We start from the raw sequence: 13586 nt of genomic DNA, 5'->3' as shown, positions 1-13586 counted from the left end.
AACCCGGTTAAGGTAACATTGTCCAATACAAAAAGGGGTTATTCAGAGATAATAATTAAGGGTCTGTTTGGCTTATAGGGATAGGGGTTTGGAATTGGAATAAGAATGATCCTTTTTTATTCAAGTCTTGGGCAGAATGAGATTTATACCCATTTTTGGTGGAATGAAATTTTCCCATTTCATCTTCCCCTTGGGAATGAGAATCTCATTCCAGTTGACTAAAAATGTAGACAATTTAGGCGATATTTGGCATCAATGCTGATTTTTGAGAAAACGATGCCATGTAGTCATTACATCAGAGAAAACGGTGCTTCAAACAATACCTTTTTGTTAATTTAGTATCGTTTTTTCAAAAAAAAAAATGTTGTTCCAAACCACGCTTTGGAAATTGGAAAAGTATGATTTAGAGCAACACCAAATTCAACGTTTTCTAAGAAAATGGTGCATTGCTACTAATGATACAATGACATGGCATCAATGTGGCATCATCTTGGACGTTGGATAATATAGATCAATGTTGAAAACGTTACTGCTAGCACTGGTACAAAACAAAACTAGTGCTGTTTTCTCAAAAAACACCTATATGGCAATACCAATGCCAAACTCCTACTTAAAATTCCCCCAAACCCTCTCTCTTTACCTGATGCCAACCTTCCTTAGGAGTTATGCATATCCTATGAAATCTGGCTCCATTCCCATCGGAACGAAACAAGCTGGGGGGGAGGGGGGGCATTAGGCAATTCCAATTCTGATTCCAGAGATTTTGATTCTAATTTCAATCATGAACCAAACGGACCGAAAGAAAAGAAAGGGAAATTACTTGTTAATTTTATGAGGTGATAGAGTGCCATTTAAGAGACAAGTGGGATAAAACGGGTTAAGGGTGTCAATTGGATGGGATTTGGTCCAATCTGATCTAGTCCTATGTGAGTCCATTACAAATGGACCAGATCCAATCCAATTCAATGTTTGGACCATCCAATCTGTTCAAATTTGTTTTAATTAAGATTAATTCTAATTCAAACCTGATTCATTGACACCTATCTTAATTCTTATCTTCTATCAATAGACCAGATATTATTTCAATCCAACTCAATCCAATATAAATTCATTATGAATGAACCGGGTCCAATCCAGTCCAATAGAAGGAATCAACTAGAATTATGAATTTGGCACTACCACCTGCTACCACCACAAACACTCACATTCTGACCCTTGCTCTTCCTTTTCCAAAGAAAAAACTAAAAAGCATTTTCACGTTATTGCCTACATGATGGGTTCATGTGGATTGCATCATTAGACGTCATCATGAGAAAGTCTAAGCATTTCCTTGAGCCAGTCCTTCCTTTATGTTGTTGGTGTGTATCTTTGTTGTGGTGCTGGGTGTTCCATCTCATAGTGAGTGTGTATCTGCATGTCCGTGTGTGTGTGTATGAGTTTGTTTTTGGTGGTAGTGGTGTTTGGCACTCACATGCTCTTATGTCCTCTACTTCTATCCTTGTAATGTACTCGTCCCAACCCCATTCCATTACAATAATAGTAACACACAATGCCTATTTTTTTATTATACATTAAAATAAAATAAAATAAAATTAGGGTTTTTACACTTTGTGGAGAGCAAATGATGAGTGAGTTTAACTATCATTTCCAAAGTGGGCACTCTGGTTGTGGATCGGTGAGAAAAGGTGAGCATTTGAGGGAGAATGAGAGAAGCCCATTTGTGCCTTTCTTCTCAAGTGATTCACCTGTACTTTGTCACCACATCCCCCCTCCCCCCCTTTAGTATATGCTTACTACTACTCTAGACAGTCCTAAGAATTTACAAATGTTGACGCATTTATTGGGTTTGTGTGACATAAGCTTTCATCTCCATCTCCATGGGTTCATTACATTTTAGGTCTTCTACCTAGGATGAGATGAACCTACTATACTTGAACAGTAGAGTTAATCACCCTTAAGAAGATGAATCTTCTATATGAGTTGATCAAGATGTTGACAGGTGTTAGTCATCGATCAATTTGAATTTACCCGATCGCCATAGACGGTTTAGATTAACCCAAGAGCCATTATCATGTAAAATTAAAAAGAAAAAAAGGGGTGGAAACCCTAATTCAACTAGTGTATTTTCAACAATTTGGGCTCACAATTTTGCTGACCCAACAGGCACAAAGGAGAATTTGGGATGGAGCAATCATAAGCATGGCACTAAGGAAGGATAAGGGTAAAGCGTCCCTCTAGATGTTCTTCTTCATTTTTTGGTACACCGTTTGGATGAACCGTAGAAAACATAGTTCATGCCATATTTCTATTCACAGCTTAGTGCGTTTGGGTACGGGTTACCGTAGTACTTGCAACCATCCTATTTCCTAGGCCCCCTAAAAACTGGTGCTCTACTGGGTAAAACAAAAACAAACGAAGAGAATAAATGATTTCTCTAAAAGTTTTGGTTGCTCCTTGCTCGTGTGAATTCTACTGTTAGGAATGGAGTTTGCAAAGGGCACATTGAACTCTGAATCATCAATTTCTTTTAATGATCCGTTTGTTTCACTGTAATTCAAAGTTTTCAGTTATGTCTATTACTCTTTTTACACTTTTGTGAGTAAAGCTTTGCTTTCTGCTTCTTTACTTGGAAAGAAAAACAAAGCTTACAATAAGCAATTTGGCCACATTTTTTGATATTTCAGAAAATTTTCAAGTTTTGGGACCATGAGTTTTTCTTTTTTTATGGGCCCATGAGTTTGGTTCTCCATCATTGTTGGCTGGTTCAGAGGATTGGAGTCCACTAGTAAATAGTTCTGAGTAGAAATATTTCCACTAAGGACCGGCATTATTAAATGACTCCTTTCCTGCATGAAAGAGTAGAAAAGGACTTGAGGGAAAAAATTGAAGCATAAGTCATCTCTTTATTAAAAAGTAGAATTTATGTATATATGTATGTATTTGTATTATTCAATTTCTTCCTATAGTCATCTCATGACCTATTTTCTAGAAAATTTATCTATTAATCAAAATTATCCAAGGAAATTAAAGTGTTTTAGTCAATGTGATTGGTTTTGCTGAAAAAGAAAACAACTGTCATATCAGCAAAATCATTCATATTCAAACACCCCCCAAAATGGAGGCTGTTGTACAGAAATTGCACTTAGTGATATTTCAATTTTTCAACAACATAATTAGTGCTCAGGAAGAGGAAACAACAAATTGCTACTTAAATGATCTCTATTCACATGGAAAAATGTCCAAGCAATTGACTAGAAAAAGTGGGTCTTTACTATTATGGTGTTGTGTGTTTATTGTGATTCTATTTTAGTGATACATCAACATCACATAAGCGATGATGCATATATCTTATTTATTAGGCTAATTAAGTACAAACGTTTTGTACTTTTCTTATCTCGAATCATTTGAAACTCTTTTTAGAGGAAACATCATTTTGACATTTTTATTATTGTGTTTTCATTTTGCCTATGTGATGTGATGCTTAATGGTGCCTAAAGATGCATGCTTATATGTAATAAAATACAATAAATAATTGTTCCATCACACTTCATGTCCATAATGCTTTTTTTTTTCGATTTATAATGTATAAATGCAATGAACACAAATGATACCAAACATTGCCAAAGAAGCCTTCACAGTAATATGTCTAGTCTAGATCTGACTTAAAATTGGGACTGACCCAATTAGTCTAAGTCTACATTTTCTTAATCAAAAAGAAAGAAATCAAGGGAAAACATAAAGACTTTCTTTTTGAGCACATGGTTTTGGCAGGAGTGAGGGACTGCTGGGTTGGATGTAGTAGTGGTGCAAGTGGGGTTGCCCAATTCGAAGAATTTCAACCACATTGAGCTCAGGTTCATGCTTGGGCCCATTGACAATTCAACAAATTCATAACCCAAGTTGCACTTCTAGTTGAAACTAGCCACATGAATAGAAACTGATATTGGGGCTGCATAGAGCACTAGAGCACTTCCAAAGTCCAAACCACCACTTAAACTACCCTTTTGAAAAACTCTGGTTACCCAAATATCTTTGTTAGATAACTAGTCTACCCCTTCCTATAACTAGTAAACATGTACTTGCATTTGCACGTGGTAGTATCTCTCAGACGAATCTGTTTATAATTCATGGACAGTTTCTGAACGGTTATAACTTATAAGTGGGTAGTTTCTGAACAGTTATGAGTGGGCAGTTTCTGAAATGAGAATAAATGACATATATGCCCTCTTTATGCCCATTGTGTGCTTAGAGAAGAGGGGTAGAAAATGTCCAATGAAAATTCCAGAAAAAAGGGGAATTTGCTCTTTTATAAGTAGTATAGATATATTGATTTTTGAAGTATTTTTATCTTTTATCAATTAAAATAATTTTGGTATAACTTGAAAATCCAAATGCAATAGAATTCTATTGAAATAACTTATGAAATTTATCAAAATAATTATAAATTTTGACAATTATCAATTACAGTTTTAGTGTTTTTTTTTCTTCTCTAATAGAGAAAGCTGCCAAGGAAAAATCATTGCTTATATTATAAAAAAATTCAACTCATATCATAATTAAGTATATATATACATACATACATACCTACATACACACACATATATATATATACTATAGTTAATATTTAGTGAAATATAGAAAAAAATACATGAAAATACTCAATATCTTCAAATTAAACTATTGGACATAATTGCTCTAAATCTAATTAAAGTGTTTGTCAATATATGATTTTATTTTTTTTAAACAAAAACAACTGCAATATAAATAAAATCATACATTGGCAATGGATTGTAGAAGCAAAAGGCGTGAAGTAAGGCTCTTGCAGGTCGGTGGCTTCTATTGATAGTGTTCTTAAAACTGAGCTGGAAAGAGAATCACTTTTTTATGTGTGGCATGTCAGCAGTTCAATAAATTGGGTCAAATAGGCCAATTTATGATATCATAATTAAATAATAAAAATAAAAAATATAAATATAAATACTACAAAAAATATAATAAATTAAATATGATTAATCATTATATTATATAAATAAATACGATAAATAAAAATTATTTTTAATAATAATGAAATGCATAAAATACAAAAAAAAAAAAGAGAATCAAAGGAACCAAATGTGAGATCAAAATCACTGCTTGCTGGCTTATGAATTTTGTCCGTTTGTCTTACAAAAATAAATAAATAACAAAACCTAACTTCTAACTTTACAAGAATTGTCAAATCCAAAGCATAGAGTAGTGCACACCATGAGTTTGTCGAAACAAAGTAACCAACTGTAACGGAGAAAATACAAAAAGAAAACAATTTTCTAGTTTTAGACCACACGTGCTAAAAGATGTGGTAAAAAGTTGTCCCTATTTTCTTGGATTTTCTTATTACTTTTTTCACGATTGAAACTCATCGCAAAAAAAAAAAAAAAAAAAAAGAAACCCAAGAAAAAAAATGCTGCGCTGTATTATTGGGTCAGCTGGATAAGTCAACCTCTTTAATGTACCCTTCTAAGTTCTTAGTACCGTCCAGATTCTTTGGACTCAAATTCCAAAGTCCTAACTATCTCAAAGGTAGGGCTGTTCATAATAAGACCCAACCCGATTAAACCGACCAACCTGGACCAACCCAATTTAAGTCGGTTGGGTTTTCTTTAGTACCGGTCAGTTTCGGGTTATAAAAAATCATAAATCAATGATTCGGTTCGTGAAAGCTGAAACTAAACCAACTTAATAGTTAGTTCCTAGTTAGTAGTTACAATCTACTTAGTTCCTACTTAACTAAGTTGTCTCTATCCTACTTACAACCTACTTAACTAATTTGTCTCTTAAACTTTGCTCCTTCCACAACTGGATCCATGGATGGGTCATAAAACATTAAGAAAATGCTGGTTTCCTTTAAGAATGCAGAGCCAGAAATGAACACTTGAACAACAACTAAGTCACCACTAAATAGAGCCGAAACTGATCCAAATCGACCCAAACCGACTCAAACCGACTAGGTCGGTTTTGGTTTCAATTTCAGGTAACCTGACTAGGCTGAGTCGGTTGGAAAAACATCAATAAACCGACTCAACCCGACTCATGAACTGCCCTACTCAAAGATTCAATATGCTCGTTAATTACCAGGGCATGAATGAGAACAATAACCTATCACTGATATGGTATCAGAGTTTATTTGATTAAATAACTTAGTATTAGATTTTCATAATTCTTATTATAATTAATTAAATTTCATACAAGGTATAGGTGTGTTTTTCATTGTTCATACTTCAAGTCCAATGGATGGTGAGAGGGATGAGTTCAAATCAGCTCCCTACAATGTCTCACAGCACATTTCTGTCGTGTATTGAAAACATCTGATGATAGTACCAAGAATGATGATGTCATCATTGGAAGATGTTCTCAATACGCAGTGGAAATGTGCTGTGGAACGTTGTGAGGGGCTGATTCGGTCCCGTGAGGGATGTATTAGAGAATAATAACCTATTCCGTAACCTCACCTAATAGTTTATATTTGTTCAAATTGGATTTCCTGCCAATTACTCTCTACCAACACTCTATCTCCTTGAATTGCAGTCACATATTGCCATCTTGTATTGTGAGATGTGTGACTGCAGTGTATTGTGGGCAAGGAGCAGATAGAGAAAGTGAGCAAGAAATTTGGGTTCATATTTGCCACCTTTATAGCTGAATTAGATGTTTGGCAATGAATATGGTTTCTGTTTTTGAACATTTTGGGTGTATGATACAGTGGTATTGTATTGTAGTTGTATTTTGAATTAATTAATATAATTTTGTGAATGTTTTAAAAAAGGGTTTGTGTTAATCAATAGGGGTGAAGCTGGGATATTTTTATTGGAGAGCCAAAAGCCAATGAACATGGACTAGAGGGGCCAAGAGTTAATAAATATGAAGACAACGCAACACCATTATACCAAACACCCCCATAATCAACATTTGTAAGGGCAATAGTCCAATTTATCCAGGGCAGCCATCATCAACAAATCTAGGTCAACTGGGTCAGTATGAAACCAGCCATGTCAAATGGGTCCTTCCAATTGTTATGCACTGATCCTTATCACCCACTTAATTCAGGCAACCTTGCCAGCTAGAGAATAGAAACTGCTTCTCTTATCCTTTTCATTCTTTCTCCATGATGCCCATGTGGGTTTGGGAAGAAAGGACATGGCAATTCCTTACCAAACAGGGAAAGTAAATATGTAGATTCCAATACCAACGGAATTTAGGGATTCATTGATCTGTCACATCCAAACAGACCCTATGCATGAGCATTCTTCCACTTTGTGGAATGCATTATATATTTAGATTACTTTCATGCGCCCCTTCATGAAACCATGAGCTTCAACTTGAGTCTTGACTACTCATTAATCATAATTCATTCAACAAACACTGAGATTTGTCAAACAAACACTTAAAACTCCAAAAACCCATCAACCTCTCTATCAGCTCCTAATCATAAGATGGGACATCTCTCCCCCATGAAAAAACAAAGTAAAAAAACCCACCAAAACTCAACCACATAAGCCACATTCCTGCCACAAGCTGATGATCGATCACCATGGATAATGGCACTGATCTGTCTAAGTCTAACCCACTCTTGTTAATTTAACCTAGCTAGGTAGCTTACTAGGTTGGTAGATTAAAAAAAAATCCAAAAGTTACCATTTTAATAATTTTAAAGTGTATTTCAAATCATTTCTACAGGAAATTGAAGAGAAGACAAAAAAATTCAATTCTCACGTCAAATCACTCACAATGAATTTCCAATAAGAGAAGTTTGAATAACACAAAAGGTTAAAATTAGAGACATCCCAGCAGGTCTATCACGGCTGCTAAGACCCTAGGATAAGTTTGAAGTGTGCACTATTGTTCATGATGGATGGATGCAACAAAAGATGTCAAATGTGTAACACCCAATGCTTGTTATAAAAGTGACCCACTAAGTTGAGGATACAATAATTGCCCCTTAGTCGGCATATTTGCGCTTATGGGATCATCCCATGCTCAATTGTACTATTGTTGATTGATATGGAAATGGAATTTTGGTGCAAATGGGTCTGATCTGAATATGCCAAAGCCAAATGATTTTCTTTCAAATTCAATCTTGTTTTTAAGAGGTTGAATGATGGGGTTTGGTTATCTTTCATATCTTTGCTACTGTAATTAGGTCAGAGTTAGGTTTGGGCAGGAAAATTCCAACCAGATTCAATCCAGTTATCAACTGGTATCCATCGTCAGTCTAATCCCTAAGCAGGGTTTTTGGATAAATCAGATGGGTCAACAGAAAATGGCAAAATTAAGCCAAACTAATCATTTATCCGGTCTCAAGTACCAGGCAGGTTGGCTAAGGATTGACACCTTTTTTTAACAACTAGTACATTCAATTCAATTGTTGCATATTGGACGAGTCTGTTCAATTGACGACAATCTCTTATGACTGATTATCATTTTGTCATCCTAATGCTCCAACAACACATCAATTTGGAGATGTCTAGATGCTCTACTTTGGTTCATTATGCCTAGCTTTTGTTCCAAATTAAGCACCTTTATTCTTTATTCTTATGAGATTAAAGCAAAGATAATCACAATCGACCTTCCAAACCAATTTAGTTCTCTCTCTCTAGCATCTTACGTATCTATTTATACATAGTTAAATTTCTGATAAAAGTCTATTTGGGAGGAGTGCAAATACAAATGTTTGATTCATAATAATGCAAAGTTGGTTTAGTTTTGCGACGATGATTTTATATTCTTACTAAAGTAACTAAACGATTTTTATTTGCAATGGATATAAATATGAATTTCAAGACTAGAATCCACATTTTTTATATTGATCAACTTTGAGTGTAAAAGTCATGGTTTTCAAAATCAGACTGGACCGGACGGTCAGATCGGAAAAACCGGGAATTGGTCAGGTGACCGGTTCTGTTTTTCCCCAAAATTGGATTTTTTCCAAAAAATGTTGATTTTGGTTAATAAATCGCCGACCCGGGCGGTTAACCGTTTGAACTGTTCGAACCATTTTGATCATTTTTTTTGTCAGAATCGAACAATCGAATCGTTTGACCCGAGAATCGGACCCCCAACTGGTTCATTCTCCAGGTCGGTTTTAAAAACCTTGGTAAAAGTTTTAGCATCTTTTTATGGATGAATATGCATGTAAAGTCTTGAAATTTATAATTACTGTTATTTTTAATATACAAATGTATTTAATGAGGGGTAATTTGGTCTTTCGAATAATATCACACGTGGCATCCAGGTGACACCTCGGCACTGAGTAAGCAAATCACCCTGGCAGGTCGACTAGTAGTACCTCGCCTAAGACCGACCTAAAGTACCTTGGCTTGGCCGAGCTAAAGGACCTTCGAATAAGGAGCGACCTCCTTTGGGGACCGATCAAGCTAAATAGGGTACAAATGGTGACCTACAAAGCATGCTCGCTGACCTATTACATAGATTTGTTACCAAGACCGAGTTCTCCGGAGTGATAACGCTCGACCATTAAGCCGGCCTACCTACATCACCCGCATCTGAGTCAATCGGACAGACTTTAGCTCTTTGCACAGATTACGTAATCGATGGAGATATTCTCTCCCAACTTAGCGGAAATGGCTCTCTGGGAATCTCAAACCCATTACAAAAGGTTTTTAATCCCTCACACCTATATAAGGGCATCATTCTCCTGAGAGAAAGTACGCACGATTTAGCTCTCACACTCTCTAAACTCCTAAAGCATTCTAATACTCTCTAAAAAAACTCCCAAATCGCTGACTTAAGCATCAGAGTGCCCTCTTCGGGTAAAACAACCCGGGCACTCTAATATTGCTCTCTTGCATAACAACTTAACTTGTCGCTACTCAACTCAATATTCGAGCTACCTCCAGCTCGACCAAACTTAGTTCGGCTTCCAACAAAGAAAACTTCCAACCCGGGATCCGAGTCATCTACCAAGCGAAAGCCGCCAGATTGTGCACCATCAGTATTATTATCAAATGCTTACAAAACTGAACCAGAGTATATATGCATAGTCATCCCAAACAGAACTTAAGGAAGGGAGGGATACCATAAGCTCTGTACATCATTGTTTCACCTTTTGTTGCTTTCTCACCACATTCCCACTGTACGTGGTTTTGTTTTATCCAAACGGGTCACTTTAGTTGTTCTCCACACCACTTACACATCCTATGTTTATCCCCACGGAGGATGACACAGACATTGAAGGCCATCCATATCTAATAAGTGATACTTTCAAATTTCAATGGACTCATGATCCATTAATGGAGTGAACCCAACGTGGGTTTTCAAATTGCCGCTGATCCGAATGGTTCAACAAGGGGTGCCGACCAACATATACGGTTTAGTCGTAGTTGAGATGACTGCGAATCTCTTGCTCACGAGTATTCTGCCCACATCTACTCACAACACATTACTCCTGTGAATAAGGAATATCTCTCGTATAATACTATGCAAAAAATGCAATGTTCTTCATATGTGACAGTGATAAACATGGACAGAGTTTGTATGGACAGGAGATGCAGACTCAGTTGAGATGGTCGTTACTAGTTACAATGGATGAACCGCCATGTTGAGGAGTCAAACCAGTGGCCCAGGCAGCTTTCCGGTTTGGCATCTCCATCAGTTTTAAAAGAGTCAACCATGAGCACTCAATTGACTTAAAAAGTTAAAAGCAGAAAAGCTCAAAAGTTAAAAATTGAAAAGAGAAATTCACTTTCCTGTCTTAATTTTCGAGCCAATAAACGGTAAAAACGGTGGGATCTTCATGGTTTACTCAACCAGAGCACTCCTCTTCTGATCACCACTGAAGTGGTCTCTATTCCCTTTCCCTGTCAACTCTGTACCACAATTCAAGCACTGGCAGCCATATGAAGGAGAGAGAGGGAGAGAGAGAGGGTGATCTGTCTTTAGAACAGCAATGGTGGAGGGATAATGTGGGCAATCCTGTCCGACTCCGACAGGAGATTCTAAATTAATGTGTATAACTCCAATACTGAGAGGAGTGCTGGGTGCACTCGAAAATGTGGGGTACCCCAATCACCATGGGACACTTATCCCTCCGTGCAAAGTTGGGTCCCATGCATTACCCAATCACAGAGCCGTACCGAAGCAACTGTACACTTTGCTTGGGGCATCTCTTCAATTCTCCCTCTGCACTTGAACCCCAATGCTTCCAAAATTTTACACAAACCAATTCTAACAAAGTTGCTTATATTCATCTCAGACAGGTGTTAATGGGCTTGATTGGACTACACCTCATTCACAAGGTCCAACCCAGGGATCCGGTTCACAAAATCAAAAGGAGAAGTGCTTTTTTCTTTTTATTTAATGCCCATTTACTTTTTATAGTCCAATCCAATCATCCAAATTCCTTCCGTTATCTATTATGGGCCCTTCTAGATCTGGGCCATGATGCCATGAATGGTTCGAGCTCAAGACCCTATCTACAAGGTGCCACGTGGAGGCAGCTGATGGCCCCAAACAAATAAGTATGACGTTCGAATGACGGCCCATGATGGCCCACACACTCAGCATATATGATGAAGAAAAATAGAAGTGAAGAAATCAAAATACCAAACCAAACTCTCCTACTTGTCTCCCTCCAGCATGAACAGAACAGAATCCCGTTATTTGAAGTACCTAACGAGTAACGACGTTCCGTTACCCGCCGCCTTCCATCACCCAACTCAGACTCAACTCTGATCATACCACCTTCTCTCTCACGACAAATTCTCCCTCCTCTGCACTATAAATATCAACCAAACCTACAATAACACCAATCATCCAACACTCTCTCTTGTCGATCTCTAGACCTGCTTCTCGTTCTTCTTCTGCATCATCAATTCATCATAATTTTCTTCTTCTTTCTCTTTTGGGGTGAGAGCGAGATGGGAGATGGAAATGTCAACCTACCTCCTGGTTTCCGATTCTACCCAACTGATGAAGAACTCGTCGTTCATTTTCTCTACAGGAAGGCGGCACTCCTGCCTTGTCATCCAGATGTCATTCCGGATCTCGATCTCTATCCTTACGATCCATGGGAGCTCAGTGGTCCGAAATTTCCTCCTCTTTTCTAGCTCTGTTCAATGACAACTCTGATTCTCATTTCTTCCTTTCTTTTGCATTTGGACTGTGCAGGCAAAGCGTTGGAAGGGATTAATAACCATTGGTATTTCTTCAGCCGAAGAACGCCAAATCGAATTTCTGCAAATGGGTATTGGAAGCCGCTGGGAGTTGATGAACCCATCTTCACAGGTGAGAGTAAGAAAGTGGGTATGAAGAAATATCTCGTCTTCTACCTTGGTGAAGCTCCGACGGGGATCAAAACCAACTGGGTAATGCAGGAGTACCGCCTTTCAGATTCTGGTTCCAGTAGTAGGTCCTCTAGAAAGAAAGGAAACTCAAAAATGGTAAGTAGTTTCGTTTGCCCAGAACGAATTTAATTTCATTCCAATCTAGCTCTATGCGTAAACTGGAAAACCAAGCTTGGTTTCTGATTTCTTCATTCAGGACTCGAGTAGACTGGTCCTCTGCCGAGTCTATGAGAGGAGTGGTGGCTCTCAGGGGAGCTTCTGCGATGAAGATGGAGATGGCACCGAGCTTTCATGTTTAGACGAAGTTTTCTTGTCACTAGATGATCTCGACGAAATAAGTTTGCCGAATTAGATTGAGGGTTGGTCTACTAAAATGGGCAACTGTAATATTAACAAGTTCTTGGTAAAACATTAGTAGTGGATGAACATATTTGAAATCAACTGTGAATTGTTTTCTTCTCCTTTTCATCACTGAGATGGGATTTTTACGTGCTTGGCTTCTTGGGGGAGAAGAAGGGTAAACGTGGGAGAAGGGGTGGAGCCCAAGCAGCACTGTTAGGCTTGCTGTGCTTTGAGCAATCCTTCTTGGCTTTTAGCTTTCTTCTCTCTCTCTCTCTCTCTCTCTTTTCTGCTTTGATGGCCTTTGGTGGTTGTTTTGTGTCACAAAGGTAAGGAGCAATTCTTGTTTGTTTTTCTTTTTTTTTTTTTTAATGGGTTCCTGCTTAGGCTAGCATTTCGTCATGGGTGTTGTAAGCTTTCACACGTGAAGCAAGTTTACTCATGTCTGTATAAACGTTCGGATCTACCCAAAAATGGAAAAAAAAGGAAAATTTGATTTAGGGCTCCATGTTCATACTCATCAAGATGTGTGGCTTTCCAGTTTATGGATCAAAAAATTAAAAACATTTTGAACTGAAAAATGGGTGGGAATTGAATAGGAAAGGTCCTGATTTCACCCTATTAATTGTAGTAAATGAATTGTACTACTATCAAAATGTTGACGGAACGTTGATAGCTGATAGGGCATTAGCTTGGTTGAATAAAAAGATGGGTGGAGAGGACCACCTTCTTATATGCCATATGTATAGGATCTAGTAGTAGTGATGATACCAGCAAAGTGAATTCAATGATAGCAGCACCTGATATATCACTTCATCAGAGAGGGCAGTTTTGTCATTTTGGGCATCAACAGTGTTATCCTTAAACTATGGATAATTAGAATAATATTATTCGTTGCTTAATAAGCTA

At 37.4% G+C, this 13586-nt stretch overlaps 1 protein-coding gene across 1 annotated transcript; it reads left to right on the top strand.

Annotated features, from left to right (window-relative positions):
* The first annotated feature begins 11790 nt into the window (after nt 1–11790).
* XND1 (xylem NAC domain 1) lies at nt 11791–12804 on the top strand. Its single transcript, XM_010272052.2, has 3 exons — nt 11791–12075; nt 12163–12434; nt 12535–12804. Exons 1-3 carry the CDS (start codon nt 11913–11915, stop codon nt 12688–12690), a joined length of 591 nt encoding a protein of 196 aa, XP_010270354.1. The 5' UTR covers nt 11791–11912; the 3' UTR covers nt 12691–12804.
* Nucleotides 12805–13586: the final 782 nt, after the last annotated feature.

This window comes from Nelumbo nucifera, chromosome 5, assembly GCF_055504915.1.
Source record: "Nelumbo nucifera cultivar China Antique chromosome 5, China Antique-T2T, whole genome shotgun sequence".
NCBI classification, from domain to species: Eukaryota; Viridiplantae; Streptophyta; class Magnoliopsida; order Proteales; family Nelumbonaceae; genus Nelumbo; species Nelumbo nucifera.
Note: the sequence above shows the minus strand (reverse complement) of the source record. Positions and strands in the feature narration are given on the sequence as shown.